This window comes from Lutra lutra, chromosome 2 (assembly GCF_902655055.1).
Source record: "Lutra lutra chromosome 2, mLutLut1.2, whole genome shotgun sequence".
Classification (NCBI taxonomy): Eukaryota; Metazoa; Chordata; class Mammalia; order Carnivora; family Mustelidae; genus Lutra; species Lutra lutra.
The window spans coordinates 45,357,342-45,374,481 of record NC_062279.1 but is presented as its reverse complement, the minus strand read 5'-3'; the positions used below and the strand labels follow the sequence as shown (position 1 = coordinate 45,374,481).

At 56.0% G+C, this 17,140-nt stretch overlaps 1 protein-coding gene across 2 annotated transcripts; it reads left to right on the top strand.

Annotated features, from left to right (window-relative positions):
• Positions 1-10,917: 10,917 nt before the first annotated feature.
• Positions 10,918-16,759, top strand: EGR3 (early growth response 3). 2 transcript variants are annotated; one of them, XM_047717352.1, is made up of 2 exons: positions 10,918-11,599; positions 12,911-16,759. In XM_047717352.1, the coding sequence occupies exons 1-2, from the start codon at positions 11,446-11,448 to the stop codon at positions 13,918-13,920; spliced, it is 1,164 nt and encodes a 387-aa protein (XP_047573308.1). In that variant the 5' UTR covers positions 10,918-11,445; the 3' UTR covers positions 13,921-16,759. The 2 variants fall into 2 exon arrangements, with proteins under 2 accessions (XP_047573308.1, XP_047573307.1); XM_047717351.1 differs by lacking the exon at positions 10,918-11,599 and adding an exon at positions 11,622-12,080.
• Positions 16,760-17,140: the final 381 nt, after the last annotated feature.

Below are 17,140 nucleotides of genomic sequence, written 5' to 3'. Positions count from 1 at the left end.
GTACGTGAGGACAAACCGGCCGGTCCCCAGCCAGCATCCCCCAGACACACACACACACACACACACACACCTGTTCTAACCTGTTCACTAACAGTTCTAACAGTTCACTAACCTGCCCTCAGAGCCTGGTCCACAGACAGACCTTGTATCATTTGCCCCCAAGGACACGGGTCACCCTTGTGCAGAGCTCTGCTGTCTTCCTCCCCCCCCCCGCCCCTGAGAACCAGGCCAGCCCACCCATCCGTATACAAACGTGCATGCGCACACTTCCACACACCTCTACACACCCTGCACACGCACACTGTAAATACAGCAGCCCACACAAAATCACATGGTGTACGCACTCGCTAGACACGACAGGGTTTCAACTCTGCCAGGCTCTGTCTAGACATCCATGCAAGCTGTGTGTACATGCGTTGTGTAGCCCGGGGGGGCTGTGAACATACGATTTGTATGTCCATGCCATCTCCATATATGCATGCCCACTCTCTTCACAACCTACATACACACCGGCCCACCGGTGACACAGACACACCATACTTTGGCATAGAGTTAGGACCAGACAGGGCCGAATCCCAGATCTCACTTTGCAGTCTTCTGATGTAGCAAATGGATTTAAAGCAATAGCTCTTGGGGGGGGGGGGGGGGGGTGCGCGCGTGCACGCGCACACGCATGGGCACACAAGCATGTTTAGGAGTGTTGGAGAGGGGTAAGGGAGGTTCTGGCAGAAGAGGGGAACCAGGCCTTCCCCTGAAGTCCAGAAGGAAGGCACCCAGACACACACCCATCCTCCCTGCGGCCCTACCTCTGGGCCCTTGCCTGCTGCCAGGCCAAGGAAAGGAGAAGCTAAAAGTGGCCAGTCTGAATTGCTAAATTGGTCCTCAGCAGAGAAGGGGAAACGCGTCAGTTCCCTGGGGAAGTGGCCGAGCCCAGGGTGGCCACAGGCCCCTGGGCTTCTACTCCAATGGAAAAAAAAGTTGCTCAAATAGATCTGACGCTTTGTTTTCGAACCTAAAATACCCTGTGGTGGCTGCCGGAAGTGTGACCGCGGGAGGGAAGTGGGGCAAGGAGGGAGGGTTCTTTCGAGTTTCCATTGCAGCAACTTTTTCTTTCGTTTGGGGTCTAGAAGAAGCTCTCTCGCCAATCTGAGAGATGGTTTCTGCAAGAGGGGAGTGCAGCTCTGAGATTCGGGGCTGGGGTACCCACAGCCACAGTCACCCTTGGCCCGCTGCCATCCTTTCCCTCAAGGCTTCTGAACCAGCTGCGTCCTCCAGAGCTGTCAGAATTTTATCTCAGGCCACCTGGTGGCAGGCGGCAAAGCTGACCCAGGGAAGAGTGGCTGATACCAGGGACAAGGGGCCAAGTCGTCCAGAGACCTGGCCTTCCTTAGTGGACTTTGATGTAATTTTTAAAAATTTATTTAAATAATCTCTATACCCAACACGGGGCTCAAACTCACAACTCTGAGATCAAGAGTTGCGTGCTCCTCCCACTGAGCCAGCCAGGGTGTCCTGCTGTAATTTGTTTGAAACCAAGTTCGAACTCTCCACAGAATTTTTCAGGGAGCACATAATAAATTAGTTGGACCGTATAGCACAGACCGACATATTCCGATTCTCGATTTTGATGTCAGCTGCACTAAAGCAAGCCCCAAAATGCAAAGAAGGGGAAGAATGACTACCTAAAACCAGATCCCTACATGCACGCCCCATCAATCACCCCTTCTCCTTCTTTTTCCCCCAAATCCCCACCTCCTATAGATTTACATCTTGCCCGCCCCCACCCTGAACACTCACTTGGCCTTGAGTCTCCCCTCAGCAAGGGCTTCCAAGTTCACGTCCCTGCCGCATTCCCCATGCCTGACACACTGTAGGCGCACAAGACGCCACTGTCCCATGTCAACAACAACTGGGCAGAGGGGCGGGAGCCATCAAGCAGTTCTGTTGCCTTGCAGGGACTCATTCATTCAAAGGAAGGAGGCCTGCTAGACAACAGACTCTGGGGATAGGTGGTGAGAGAGTGGGCCGGGGGTGGGGGGCTAGGAGGGACAACACCAAGAGTAAACGATACAAAATTAGTTCCTGCCCTTCTGGAACCTTTGGGAGGTGGGAGGAGACATTTGTCAAAGGATTACATAAATAAATGTAAAAAGGTAGTGGGGATGGTGGCAATCTGGAGTTAGTGCCTGATCATCACCTGGAAGGGGTGTATCCCAGGAAAGGAGGCTTTCCTGAGTGAGTGGGGGCTGAACTGGGGGATGGACAGACCCAACCTTCCTCAAAGAAAATGCAACATGGTGTGAGAGGTACGAAGAAACAGGATGGCATTGGCGCCTTTGGGAACGCAGAGGCCAGGGGCTGGTTCCTGGGCCCTGGGTACTGGATACCTAGGATTCGAACTGGTGGCCATGAGGCCCAGTGTCTCTACTTGCGGCAGTGGTGTGGGGGGATCGCCTGTGAACCCAGGCAGCAGTTCACAGGCAGCCGCACGCCCTCCGTCCCTGGGTGATATTTACCGCCCTTTAATGACAGCAGGGTAATCACCTTAATGAAAAACTCCCTCGGGCTCAGGGCAGCCAGACTGCGATGAGGAAACCGGGAGGCATTTCGGAGCCGCTGGTGACTCACGCTGAGTATGCCACAAGCAGGCCTGCCATTGGGCGCCAAGGACTCCTGGGTCCCCTTCCCCTGCTCCGCCCGCCACTCCAGGGCCACCTCTGGGCTCAACCTGGGCCTGGGCTGGCTCTCGTGGGCCAGGCCACCAGCACACCGGATGGGCCTTGGCCAGGCCGGAGGCTGAGACTTCTTTCTCTGCCCCTTGTGGATGCCCAGTGCCCCCTCTTCCTTCATGATCTCAGCTCCTGAGCTGCCTGGGATTGGGAGGGGGACACCCCACAATGTGCTCAAGGCACCCTGGAAGATTCTGGGCTCCTCTCCTGGGCTTTGTATCCACTCTCCTATCCAGTTTCACTGCCAGTGCCTCAGTTTCCCGGACTGAGTCGCAGCAGCTCCAGATTCTCCACACCACCCCCCACCCTGCCCCCGGGTGGCTGGAGTATTAATTACAGTTTGTTCCTCACTTTGAAGATGAAAAATGCCAAGGATCATTACCACTCAATTAACGGGGCTATTACCACTTGAGTTTATGTATGATTAATCCTACCCTGCCCCCAGCCTGGGACCCATGTTGCCTTGGACTCCCCAGGCTCCTTCTTCCTCCTGGTTTCACACCTGGGGTTAGCCCCCTTTCCTATTGCTGCTAATACCATCACGAATGGGGCCTGAAAGAGTGTCTGGCACATTCATTCTTCAACAAATATGTATGGAGCACCCCCATAAGCCCGTTTCTCGCTGGCCATATGGCAGTGAGGGTAACAGAACTTTCTGGAGCTTACATTCTAGTAGATGCCAAATGTCTCATGGGATCTAGCAGATCCCGGCTCAGTACTGTGTCCCTTCTCTCCCTCCGGGATTCCTCACTCACCTACACAAGAAACCATAATCAGACCTAGGCTAGGCACTTTGAGAAGTTCTGGAAGGATAATGCTAATGGGTTCTAGTTCCAGAGATGAAAAATATAAAGTTGAATGAAACTGGGGGGAGGGGATCATAGCTCTTGGAACAGAATCCCCCTCCCCTTTTCTCCCCTCCTGTTCTCTCCCCTCCTGTCCACTCCCCTCCTCACTATAGGTCTCAGCACCCCCGCACCCCCACCCCACATCAGGCCTTCCCCTCTTCCTGGACAAATCTCTCCTGCCAGGCCACAGAGGTCCTTCTGCCTCTGAACCCCCTGTCTGTGCTCCTTTGAGACACTTAGCATGTCTTGTGCATGATGGCTCCTAACAGCCTCCTTCCTCATTCCCTAGAAGCCGCTATGCTCCCTGAAAAACAGCAGGAGCCCAGGCTCAAGTTTGCTTCCCTCCAAAAACAGTACACAGGAAGGGCTTCCTAGATGTTTGCCTCATTGAAGCAAGAGAGCTAAGTCCCAGACCTAGGAGCTCCCCTGACAAAATGGAATTTTGCTGGACAAGAGGTACTCTGTCCTGGGCGGGGGTGGGAGGGGGTTCAGGTGGGAAGGTTTGAGTGGATCAGGCTGTTCCTCAAATAGACCAGGTTTCAGAATCACCAAGGTGGGCCCCTGAATTGGGTCGAGGAGCTTGTATGGTGCCCCCACCGGGGCAGGCCTGGGACCAGTGCTAGGGAGACAGAGGAGTAAGATTCGGTCCCTGCCCTCTGGGAACTTAGATACCATCTCTTGTCTTCAGGTAACTTTCTGAGTGATCTTGGTGCAAATAATTCTGAACAGCCCAAATAATGCTATAGTGGCAGAGAGAGAGAGAGAGAAATCACGTCCCTTATCCTTTGCCCATCGGCCCAAGCCCTGTCAGGGAAACTCACGCCATCAGTCAAGCTGATGGGCAGACTTCCAGTGGGCTCCACTTGGCCAGTATTGTTCCCCTAGCCCTCAAGGTGACAGGAAAGGTCCTGGGGCAGCATCAGTCCTTTGCCCCAGTGTTGTAAAAAGAGTTTCATTTCCTAGGATAGCTACGGCCTGACAGAGGTCAGGAAGCCCTGCCTAAGCCATCTTGGTGAAGGAGGGTGATAACACAACTGAGGAGCTCAAACTCTGGGCCCAGAAGAGTCATTCACTGCTTTTTCCCAGACCCCAGAGTTTTGACTGCCCAGAAATGCCAAAAAGAACGCAAGTCTGTCTCCAACTCCTCACCTTGATGGAGGAGGCAAAGGGCCCCCTTGTTTAAGGCTGGCGAGGGACCTGAGCCAAGGACCTGGTAAGGGGAGAGGATCTCAACCCCAGCTCTCTGGTTTCCCGAGGCATATCTTACAGGGCTGGGAGGAGAGGAACATCCCAGCCTCTGGAATCCAGCACCTGCCCCCTGGGTAAAGCCTGCAGCCCAGCAAGAAAGTGGGAGAGAACCTGTTCTTCATTGCTCTTCCTCCGTTTCTCTCTCTCTCTTTGCTCCCCCTGACTGCCTCCCCCACTGTCCCCATACACTCACACATTTTCTGGTTCATTTCAGATGACAAAGTTCCTCTTTTCAAAAAGCCCCATCCCCCAAGAGTCCTTTCTACAGAGATACCATCCCTCCCAGTTGAGAAGGGGGCTGTCCCACTGCGGCCCCCAGGGGCAATGACAGGCCTTCTGAGCACATGACTCCACTTACCTTCCATGAAGCCCTAAGCCACCACAGCGAAGTTCCCATCCTAAGGCCTCACGCCCTGACCCATGCTTCATCCTCCACAGGGATCCCGAACCAAGCCTTACAGAACTCCAAACTCGATTAGGAACACTAACGTGTCTCCTCCCAACCTTTTGTACAGTGGAATCCTAAAACAGTGTATTAACAGGACTGGGAAGACTTTAGGGGTGGGTTGTATGGTTCACTTCCTACAAGAAGCCCAGGAACAAGAGACCCTGGCTCAAAGTCACATAGGTAATTCACGGCAGAATCCAGAACTCCTGTTTCCACCTTCCACTTTAACCATCCAGCAAACTCTTTGTAAGTCTCGCCTTCTGCACGAGACCTGCCTTCCCTACCCCCATCCCCAGCCCTGCCCTAGACACTAGTCCACTCTACCCCTGTGGCTGCTACTCGCTGCCTTGGACTGACGTCTAAGAAGGGGGTTCCAGGACCAACCAGGGGCTCCTTCCCAGCAAATTTACTTTGAAACAAGACTTTCTCCCTTTTGGTCACCAGACTTACCCCCAAATTCCTGGAAGTGTGATCAAAAACCATCCTGATTCAACATAATTATAAGGAGTTACTTCGAAATGGGGCACAGGCAGGTGTTCAAAATGGAAGTGCTGGACTGACGTGGAGAGGCCCCTGTGGCCTGAGACAACCTCGGGTCACAGGATGTGGGCAGAGAGGGGCACAGTGGCCATTCCACCTCCTGAGAGCCCCTCGGAAAGGCTGCTCACCCACCCCCAAACTCCCTGAGTGTTTAGCGCCAGACTCTCCCCTGGGCAGGGGGTCCTCCCCCACCCCATGCTGGGTCCAAGTTGGTGCAGGGAGGCAACTTTCCAATGAACCTTTCTTCTACCCATCACCTTCTCCACAAGTTGTATACCTACCCATCCTTTTACCCACCTCTGCCATCTCATTTCTTTCTCTGACAGGCATGATGGGGACAAACGCTGGGATGAAGAGTGGTAGGTAGCTTGGAGTCACAAGGCCCTGAGTTCAAATCTCAGCTCAGCCACTTCTTGGTCCAATATCTTCCAATGAACAACTTGGACTCTATTTTTATTTTTATTTTTTTTTAAAGATTTTATTTATTTATTTGACAGACAGAGATCACAAGTAGACAGAGAGGCAGGCAGAGAGAGAGAGAGAGGGAAGCAGGCTCCCTGCTGAGCAGAGAGCCCGATGCGGGACTCGATCCCAGGACCCTGAGATCATGACCTGAGCCGAAGGCAGCGGCTTAACCCACTAGGCCACCCAGGCGCCCCTCTATTTTTATTTTTTAAGGCCAAATATTAAGGGGGCAGCCCTAAAAGTGTTTTCACTGGATTGCTGTAAAGAATGAAGACAATGAATTATGTCCACAGGGCTCCCATGGCCCCAACTTCTGTGGCTTCAAAAGGAGCATACCCTCAAAAGTCTTCATGGCTGTGTACAGTATTTGCCCTCCAAAAGCTTCTAGGCAAAACTCACCTAGCCTCAGCTGGCTGTCATGATCAAACAAATAGGAATGACCTTGAGAATACCCAGCTGACCAGGCAGAGTCCACCAGTGACCTGTCTGTCTCCTGTGCACATCCTGGGGAGCACCCCAAAATGGAAAGCAATGGGGTCAGTCCAGAGCAATCCCGCCAGAGTGGGCCCTGTACACAGGTGTCTGGAATGATGTGAGGAACCCCAGGCACTCTGTAGTAGGCCAGACATCAGCTGCTTGTCACTGGGCCTGCTACCGACAGTCAAACCTCAGTCCTCCAGCATTGAGAGGCTACCATCTCCAGGGATCATGCAAAGCAAAGGGCTTCATTCCTTTGGGTTTTTTCTTACCCTTCTTAAGCATTTTCTTTTAAAATGCAAATGGCCTCTGGGAAGAGCAATGCAATAATTGCTAACATCCCAGATTGGATTAATTGGTGGTGGGGGAGGGTCTGTTCTTGTAAGACTGCTGAGGACTGGGTATCTGTAGCAAAAAGGGGAGCTCAAGTTCAGAGGTGACTGCAGAACTAAGGACCAAAACAGAGCAACAACCTGGCCTTTTTCGGGAATGAATTCCTAGGGCCACATTGACTCCTCCCTTTATCCTTCCACCAAGACAAGCATCCCAGTGGCCCCCATAAACAGCAGCAGTCCCCAGAATGCAGCTGGCAAGGAGAGCCGGGTTCGTGGTAGAGAGCAGCCAGGGGCTGGGCCGCCTTGGCCCCAGCGCAGAGGGGCTGGGCCTGCCTTTCACCATCTCCAGGCTGAGGACGCCCTGAACCAGTGCCTACTCGCTCCCCAACAAGTCCGGGGCTTGGAGTTCAGGTAATTAGGCCCTTGGCATTCTCACCTGAGCCCGCCAATAAAATGGAGACAATCATCCTCAGCCCCTGTTCAGGAGGGAGAGGGGAAAGAAGGGGGGAGGGAAGAAGGACAGCTTTTTTTCTATGCTGAATTCAAGGCTTGGCAACCAGACAGGAGGTTATTGGTCTATAAGCAACCATTCCAAACATCCCATACCCACTTCAAACCCAGGGCTGTCCCTGCCTCATGTCACCCCCAGCTACCCAGGGCTGGTGCTCCCACAGAGTGAAGACCTTTCTTTAACCATCTCTCAGTGCCCAGCAGGTACCTGGCATGCAAACCAGACTTTCTTTTTCCCCTAAATAATAAACTTGCGTGCTTCTTGTGTGTGATCACATGGATGTGGGATACCTGGCCCTTTTTAATCCCTTGGTCACTTATGCTCACAATAAGATGCATGGTAGACAGGGGAGAATATAATATACCGATAGTAATTGCCATTTATGGAGTGCTTGCTGGGGTCTAGCTTAAGTATGAGGATTATGTCATTTAAAGTTTCCTAAGCCATAGGTACTATTATTACCCCAATTTACAAACAAGGAAACTGAGGCTAAGAAAGAAATTCTGAAATTTGCCCCAGGTCACACCGAAGTTTTAATGAATACTTATTTAATTGAACTGATGGTTCCCATTCTTTGTCAAGAACTAGTAGGAAGGAGTGGGGGGAGGGGATCTGCCCCCAAAGACTCCTACCCGAGCTCACCAACAGGTAAGCAGAAGGTGAAGCAGGGGGACAAGCTCTGCTCCTCCCTCCTCTCCTTTCTTGAGTGCAACAGGTGCAGCTAGCCTGAAAATGTTTTGGGGCCATCTCTCCAGTGGCTCACTCCTCCACAGTCTCTGGGGTCCTGGAAGCTCTTAAGGATCCCGAATTCTCCCCCTGCCTCTGTTTTCCCTAACGTGGGCCGCTATTGGCCACAACGGGTTTCCAGCTCCTCGACTCTCCTCTCCCGGGGAGAGGTCTGGCCGAATAGGGAGGGGGTGCATCGCGGCAGCATCCTCAGGGGTGGAGGTGGACCGCCCGCAGGTCTCCCGCCGCCTTCCCACCACCCCCGCAGGTTGAGCTGTGCCTCGCGCGGGGAAACAAGGGGAGTGCAGTCAATACCGTGGCCTGCCGCTCGCCCAAGGCCGCGGCCCCGGCGGTGTCTGCTGGCCCCTGTCAGGAACCCGCGGAGACCCCTGCCACCTCGCGGTGCCCGCGCAGCAGGAAGCGCCGCCGAGGAGCCAGGTGCAGGCGACACTCGCCAGTCACCGCCACTCCCCGCTTCTCCCTTGCCGCCGGGCTCTGCGGCCAGAGGCCGGAGCCGCGGGCTCATTTTTCACGCCCCCCAGACCGCCTCTCTAGGTGACGCTAGAGTCTGTGCGGTTCCTTTAAAGGCTGCGGGTTCCGTTCTTCTTTCCTTTTCCACTGGATGCCAAAATATGCAAATCCGGGGACCGGAATCAGCAGCCAAATCGAGGAGAAGGGGCGCGGCCGGCGCGTCACCGGATCCGCTCCTTGTATGGCTCTTCCCGGCTTGGCCCGCCGCCCCGCGACCCTCCCTGCAGCCGCCAGGGCCCCTCCCCCGCCCCGCCGGGCTCACACTGCCGCCCACGCCCCCGGGCCGGCCGTTCGCCCCCCTAGGGAGGGAGCCGGGGGCGGGAGGCGCTGTATGCCCTGATTCCGGCCGGAGCCGGGGACCGCAGCAGAGCGCTCCCTCCCCGCGCCGCGCAGGCGGAGGAGAGCCCGGGGGCGCAGCGCCTCCCCTGTATAGGTGTGGGGAGCCTGGCGCGAGCGGCGGCCGGGGTGGGGTGGGGTGAGGGGGCTCGCGGGCGGTGGGAATCCCTCCTTTCCCAAGAACCAGAGAAGATCCGGGGGAGGCCGGGCCCTCCCTCCCCCGGTTCTCCGCCGAGCCGAGGGGAGTGGAGCGAGGTTGTCATCCACCCCCACCACGATAAGCAGCTCGGGAGTTCCTCCCACACGTCCCCGGCCCGCGTGGCCCTCCCACGGAGTGAGGCCCGGGGATCCTCTCTTCCTCCTTGTCAACACTCCCACTCCCCCTGAGAAATGCACGTTCCCCCAACCCCGACTCCCCAGCGCGCGGTTGGAGGGGAGGAAGGAGGGGACGCGGGATTCACCGCGCCCACAAGGCCACAGAGGAGGGAATCCTCCCACGCCAAGCCGGTGCCGGTGTGATTCGGGGTCGCTCCCCCACGCTCTCTTTCTCTCCTCCCGCTCTCCCGCGGCCCGGCCGCGCGCGCTCCCGGAGCAGGCCTCGGGGAACGTAGCAGCCGCCCCCGGGATCTGCTGCCGCTCCGGGAGGTGACAGCGTTCCGGTCGGCAAACAGGAGGCCCTTGACTGCAGGGCGCCGGCAGGCAGCGATGGGGACAGCCCTGTGGAAGGCGAGGGGGAGGGCAGAGACTAGAGGAGGTGGCTCAGAGACTGTGGGTTCGGCTTGCTCCTGCTGCAACTCAGTGGCGGGCCCTTCGCAGGCAGCAACAGCGACAGCGCCTGGGCCTGCCGGGCCCTCCTGCCATCCCGTGGCCAAAGGGGTGCTTTGGAACCGTTAAGGAATCATCAGGGATTTGGTGCACATGTTTCCTATCCCCTCAACTTCATTCCTACTTCTTTGCCACCCAAACCGCACACCCCCGACCCCAAAAGCGCGGGGCTCTAGCCTCCGACGCAGCCACGCTTTAGCCACCAAGGTCTCCAGCCGCTGCGCTCGGCAGGGAGTCAGCGCAGGGTCAGGGCCCCAGGGAGCGGCAGGGGTGTGGGCGGAGTATCCGAGCGAGAGCCACCAGAAAGTGGTGGGGATACTGGATCTGCGACCCCTGGCCCGCTGGAATCCTCCTCGAAGGGACGCGCTCCCTGTCCGTCAGTCTCAGGCAGGGTCCTAGATGCGAGAGGAGCGGCGGGAGCGGGGTCGGAGCGCACACGTTCCGGGCTCCCCAGAAGTTTCCAGGCTGCAAAGGGACCTCACCGGGTGGTTCCAATTCCCTTTCTCCCTGCTCCGGGTGTTGGAGGCCACTTGCAAACAACTCAGCCCCCTCCCCCGCGGTACAAGCGCGCTCCCAGAGTGCAGACCTCCTATAAACACACAGGCAGTTATTGCTTTTTCAACTCCGCGCCGAGCGCTTTACTCTTTGCGATCGATGCTTCCCTTTTCCTCTCTCGTCTCGAATTTTCCTTCATTCTTCTATTTTATTTTTCTCTTTCTCTCATTTTCTTAAGGTGCGCGAGCGTTGCGGGCGCCGCATGTTGGCTGCGGCCCGCTTCCTGCTTTCTAATGTTCCATTGTGAGGAGCTTCCATTGTGACGTCGCGCCCCTTCGGCTGGGCTTTGTCTGTCCATATATGGGCAGCTACGTCACGGAGCTTTCCCGGGGCTCAGATAAATAGGCTGGTGGAGTTCCCTGGCTGGGAGCTTTTGGGCAGCAGTGAGCTTGCTAGGAAGCGGCGGGGCTGGTGGTGGTGATAGCAGCGGCAGCAGCAGCGGCAGAGGCGGCGGCGGCGGCAGTGGCGGCGGTGGCGGTGGCGGCTCGGGGGGCGGGGGGGCCGCCGGCGCGCATCTGTTTGTGAGATCAATACTGAGGCCGCATCCAACCCCCTCGGGCCGAGATTCCCCCAGCCCAGGCCGCCCCCCCACCCCCCCGCACACGCCCCCCCCCAGCCTCTTACGGCACCAGCTGAGGCACCCAAGAGGATTACCCCCTTTTGCCCTATCTCCCACCCACCCCAAAAAGAGAAGATCCCCTCCCCTGGCCCACCCCTTCCCCTCTTCCCTCCCCCTCCCCCCGAACTTTCCCTCTCGCATGCTTTTCCCCTGCACCACGGATCGCCTCTCGGATGCCGCTTGCCTGGAAGCTGCGTTAGGAGCGAGCGGCGGCGGTGGCGGCGGTGGCGGCGGCGGCAGCTCGGGAGTGCTATGACCGGCAAACTCGCCGAGAAGCTGCCGGTGACCATGAGCAGTTTGCTAAACCAACTGCCTGACAATCTGTACCCCGAGGAGATCCCCAGCGCGCTCAACCTCTTCTCTGGCAGCAGCGACTCGGTAGCCCATTATAATCAGATGGCTACAGGTAAGGGCGGCGGGGAGGCGGCGAGGCAGCGAGGAAGGAGAGGGGAAGAGAGGAAGAAGAGGAGGGAACGAGCTGGCGATCTATGGATGGATGGATGGATGGATGGATAGATGGGTGGATGGATGGATGGATGGATGGAGAGGTGGGGGGCGCGCTGGGAATTTTCCGGGGGGCGAGTTGCTTTTCCCACCCACTCCTCCCGCCCTCCCCGATCGGGAAGGCTCGGTTGGCGACGCCACGGTAGAGGCTTCGGTTCTCCCGGGTGGGGGCAGCCGCCGACCAGAGGGAGGTAGGTGCGAGCGGCTCTGGGGTTCTCCACTTAGGGGGCGCGATCGCCAGGCTGCGCGCAAGGCGTGGTGCTGTCGCCCCCTTTCCCGGGAGGAGCCCAGCGTCCCTTTCACCCGCGCTCTCCCCCCTTACTCCCTCAGCCTCCCACCCGGGATGGAGCCATGTGCGGCGTGGAGTCCCCGCGGTGGGAGAGGTACTGCGACGCTGCCTTTCCGGGGCGTTCAGCAAAGCCGTGGGGGTGTGGGGACGGCGGGGAGAGGGAGGGGGGTCCACCCGCGCGGGGGCCATCACGGGGGGCGATCCCCCAGCCACGGGGCTTGGGAAGAGCGGCCACTCCCGCGATGGAAACGCGGGCCGGTTTTCGCCCGCCCTCCACCCTCGCTAGCTGAGGCTGGGCTTTCCCCCCTGCAGCAAGAGCCGAAAGCTCCTCCAGGCCTGGCGAAGGCTGGGGCACTGGAAGGCGGCGGGAGAGCTCCCTTTGCGGGCAGAACCCCTCTACGTGCCGAGGACAAAGCGTCGGAGCGCTCCGGGTCGGCGACCCGGGCGTGGTGCCCACTGGGGGCTTCGTCGGGGCAGGAAAGGCGCGGCGTCCCGGCGCGGACAGGGCTAGGGGAAGAGGCCGAGTTCCGTGCGCTAGAGAGCGAGAGCCCGGCGCGCTCCGGGTCTCAAACTACCTGTAGCTGCAGCTACCTGCCCGCCCCACCTCGGAAACAACAACAATGCTTCTCGCGTGCGCGCGTGTGTGTGTGTGCGCGTGTGATACGTGAGTGTGTGCGCGGCGTGTGTGGTGTGTGTGTGCAGCCGCCACTCCACACCCCGATCCGTAGTATTTTGCTGTATCCAGGTTGCGCCCGGGAGCGCGGCACCGCCCGCTTTGCGCTCGGGCGCAGCTTTCCTCCTACCCCGCGCGCTCTTCGCTCCACCCGGCCGCACCCTCCACACCTGGGCGAGGACCTGGGCGCCCCGGCCCGGGAGCCGGCTCGGCTTCACTCACCCCTCCCCTCTCTTCCCCGCTCTCCGCAGAGAATGTGATGGACATCGGTCTGACCAACGAGAAGCCCAACCCGGAACTCTCTTATTCGGGCTCCTTCCAGCCAGCCCCCGGCAACAAGACCGTGACCTACTTGGGAAAGTTCGCCTTCGACTCCCCTTCCAACTGGTGTCAGGACAACATCATTAGCCTCATGAGCGCCGGCATCTTGGGGGTGCCCCCTGCCTCAGGGGCACTCAGCACTCAGACCTCCACGGCCAGCATGGTGCAGCCGCCGCAGGGCGACGTGGAGGCCATGTACCCGGCGCTGCCCCCCTATTCTAACTGCAGTGATCTCTACTCGGAGCCTGTGTCTTTCCACGACCCCCAAGGCAACCCCGGGCTCGCCTATTCCCCCCAGGATTACCAATCGGCCAAGCCGGCCTTGGACAGCAATCTCTTCCCCATGATTCCTGACTACAACCTATACCACCACCCCAACGACATGGGCTCCATTCCGGAGCACAAGCCCTTCCAGGGCATGGACCCCATCCGGGTCAACCCGCCCCCCATTACACCCCTGGAGACCATCAAGGCGTTCAAAGACAAGCAGATCCACCCGGGCTTTGGCAGCCTGCCCCAGCCGCCGCTCACGCTCAAGCCCATCCGGCCCCGCAAGTATCCCAACCGACCCAGCAAGACCCCGCTCCACGAGCGGCCCCACGCGTGCCCGGCGGAGGGCTGCGACCGCCGTTTCAGTCGCTCGGACGAGCTGACCCGGCACCTGCGCATCCACACGGGCCACAAGCCCTTCCAGTGCCGGATCTGCATGCGGAGCTTCAGTCGCAGCGACCACCTTACCACTCACATCCGCACGCATACGGGCGAGAAGCCCTTTGCCTGCGAGTTCTGCGGGCGCAAGTTTGCGCGCAGCGACGAGCGCAAGCGCCACGCCAAGATCCACCTCAAGCAAAAGGAGAAGAAGGCGGAGAAGGGGGGTGCGCCCTCTGCGTCCTCGGCGCCCCCAGTGTCCCTGGCCCCTGTGGTCACCACCTGCGCCTGAGGCTCGGGCCCCCAGATCCCCACTTTTCCCCTGCAGTGTCTCCCAGCTGCTCGCCTGAAAGCAGCGGGGAAAGCTAGCCACGGAGGCTCAGGGGCCGCGCCCTGGCCTCTCCATGGACGTAAGGTCCCTTGTTCCCCTTCGATGTCCCCCGTTTCCACCCTTTCACACCGGCCAACGGTCGGGGGCCAGGGCAGGAGGCGCCCTCCCTTCGCTGCCCCCCCCTTAACCAAGGCGTGGGGGCGGAAAGGTGGCGTCTAGCCCGCTTTGTTCAGTGCGGATCGTCTTGATCCAGGGGCCGCTGGGCCGCGCCAAGGACCTGCGGGGGACTGAAGGCGGGGCTCGCCCAAGCCTTGCCCGACCCAAGCACCTCACGGTTCCCCCCACGTCTCCCTCGGTTCCCCCTCGAAGACCCGAGAGGGGGAGGGGGTAAGGAGCGCACCAAAGCGCAGAGCTTGCTGCCCGCCGCACGCACGCGCGCCTGCGTGCGGGGATGCGCCGCGCGAGTGTGCGTGCTCGCGTGAGTGTTGTGTGTGGGAGTGTGGGTGTGCGCGCGCGCGCACGCGTGTGTGTGTGTGCGTGTGTGTGTATGTGTGTGTGTGAGACTCTTGAGCTGAACTGGGCTGTGTCCACCCCAAACTCTTCCCTACATCGGGTCCCCAGGCCGCTGGGGGAATGTCCCAGGTTGGGGGCCTGCACGTGGCCGGAGGAGACGGTCTTCCATCTGCTCGGAAATCATGTTTCTTACAGAAATGCCTCAGATGCCGCCGTGGGGCTTTTACCGCCGTATAGGGGTGGCCCCTCAGCACCCCTCCTTTTCCGAGCGCTTCCCTCTCAGGCCTCAGGGCAGTTTGATCTGCGGGGAGAAGGAGCAGCCATCACTAAACCTGCCTTGTAACAGATCTATGTCCTCAAGCCCCACTTTCCAAAAGCTGTGTTGCTGAGTTCGCTCCTCTGCCCTTTTCCCCCCTCCTCTCCCTTCTCTCTAAAGCCTTCTCCCATCTCTTTCAAAATCTTCTTCCAGAAAGGCAGGCCTCAACCAGCCACCTCATTTCACCATCTTTCTGTTTTCGCTCACTCATACCCATTTCTCCTTCTCCCCAGTGATGGGAAAGCAGGCTCATTTTTTCGTCCTTTGTCACTGCCCACACAACAGGTAGAATTCAAAGCTGTGTATATGGTGTGTGTGTGTGTGTGTGTGTGTGTGTGTGTGTGCATGTGTGTATATACACACGTACATACATACATACATATACATATATATATAACACACAACATGTACTCTCAGCAAAATAAAATCTCCAAGGCACTTGGCGATCCAGTGCAGCGCACTGGAGTAAAGAGAATTTGTAGGTATATAAGCTTTAAATGATTTATTTTTTATGAAAAATTTAACCGATAAGATTGTATCTACATAGATGTGTGTGTGTGTGTGTATATACACATATATATGTATGTACGTGTACGTGCATATACACACATACACACATCTCTGTCCAAATTTTCCTTAAAGATATGGGTATTTTTGCATTCATCCCTGTTGCTGAAATGAGGCATTATCTTTTCCGCACCCAGCTCTCACTTTCTCCCCGCCCTACCTCACCTCTTCTCAGGCACCCTTCCTCCCTAGCACTTCCTCCCCCCACACACAGGGGTGACTCTTTTGAAATGGAGTAGTAGGGAAGGTTGCTCTCTGACACAGCTTCCAGCAGTCTTGACTGAATGTACTGTTCCCTCTTAGCGTTATTTCTCCTGCGGTCACTAAGCTGCCCAGAGAGAAGGAACAAAGGTCTGGAGTTTACAGAATGTCTGTTTTTAAAGTCACTTTATGCGTTTCCCACTTTTTTTTTTTTTTAAGAAAAAAAGCATCGGGGGTTTTTGTTTGTTTGTTTTTTTGTTCTTTGGGTTTGTTTTTTGTTTCCTTTGGTGGTGGATAAATAATACTAAAAAGAGTCTAGTGAAAAGGGAAAAAAATCAAAGAGCAGGGGGATTGTGAATTTCCAGGTACTTGGACTTTTTTGTAGAAGGAGAGAGAAGAGGATGAAGTTTGCCAGGAGGGCCCATATTTTTTCAGCTGAAGGGTAAAATCTTTCTTTGCAGAGACAGTATTTTGCTGAATACTTTTTATAATGTGATGATTATTAAAAACAAAAATTTTGGTCACTTCAAAGCTGGAAGGAGGAATCAAATATCCTTTAATATTTTTTCCTTGCTCCTTCTGGTTTATGCATGTCACTGCATGATAATCTGAGTTTTCCTTTGTTTTAATAAAACTGTTCTCAGACATTTAAGCTTAAACTAAGAGAAAAATAACTTTGTTGCCAAAAGGTTGTGCTCTCCAGATTTTTTTACATGTCTGCATGTTTTAAAAAAACAACAACAAAATAAAATGCACTCTAACTTATGTGAACTGAGAGAAAAAAAATCAGGTTTTAAACAGGAAAACCTATGGGGAATGATATTTTTTGAAAGACTTTTGTATAAAGTTGAGTACTTAGAAAAAGACAAACCAGATGTAATATATTTTGTGGATGTTTTTATTTCTTGGATTTATAGTACCTTATACTAAGGTTAAAAAAATATGCTTGATATTGTGAAAAGGTGAAATTCTTCACCAACATTTCATTTGCTCCTTTGTCACATTGTTATGCCAATATAATATAGTTAATGAAAACAGCATTTTTAAAAACCGAAATATTGAAATGGTGTAATGTTGTACCATTTGCACTGTGAGCAAATGCTAATACAGTAAAGATATTGTGTTTGCTGACAATCAGCCGGCCTATTAATCTCCTTATTTTATTTCTTGTTTTCATAGTATAAAGTTTTGGTTTGGCCTGTTTTTTGTCTTGTTTTGTTTTTGGCTGAGGCTGGTTTGATAGGTTCTTGTACAGGCTTTGTTGCTCTTGCTCTGAAAACTCAATGTGAGACCTGGAATTTGGCATCATGAGAAGCTGGTCAGAATTTGGCGCGGGCTCTGCTGTTTCAAACCCAGTGTCGAGTGTTTACAGTGGTTCTGAGAGAAAAGGATTCTTCCTCCACGCTGCTGGGAGTCTTAGACTGCCAGAGAGATGAGGCAGGCAGATGAGATAAACCCGTGGGAGTCGGAACTGGTGACTGGAAGCTTCTAGAACCCTTCTCCTTGCTTTCTAATGGCTATTGAGGGTAGAGACGCAGGGATCTTCTAGTGGCTGAACTATAGCTCTGGTGCCAACAGGGAGCA

Excerpts from the sequence above, each read along its gene's own strand:
- EGR3 (XM_047717351.1), top strand. The coding sequence starts at position 11,690 with ATGGATGGATGGATGGATAGATGGGTGGATGGATGGATGGATGGATGG. Across the intron at positions 12,081-12,910 it reads GAGTCCCCGCGGTGGGAGAG|AGAATGTGATGGACATCGGT; the intron begins GTACTGCGACGC and ends CGCTCTCCGCAG.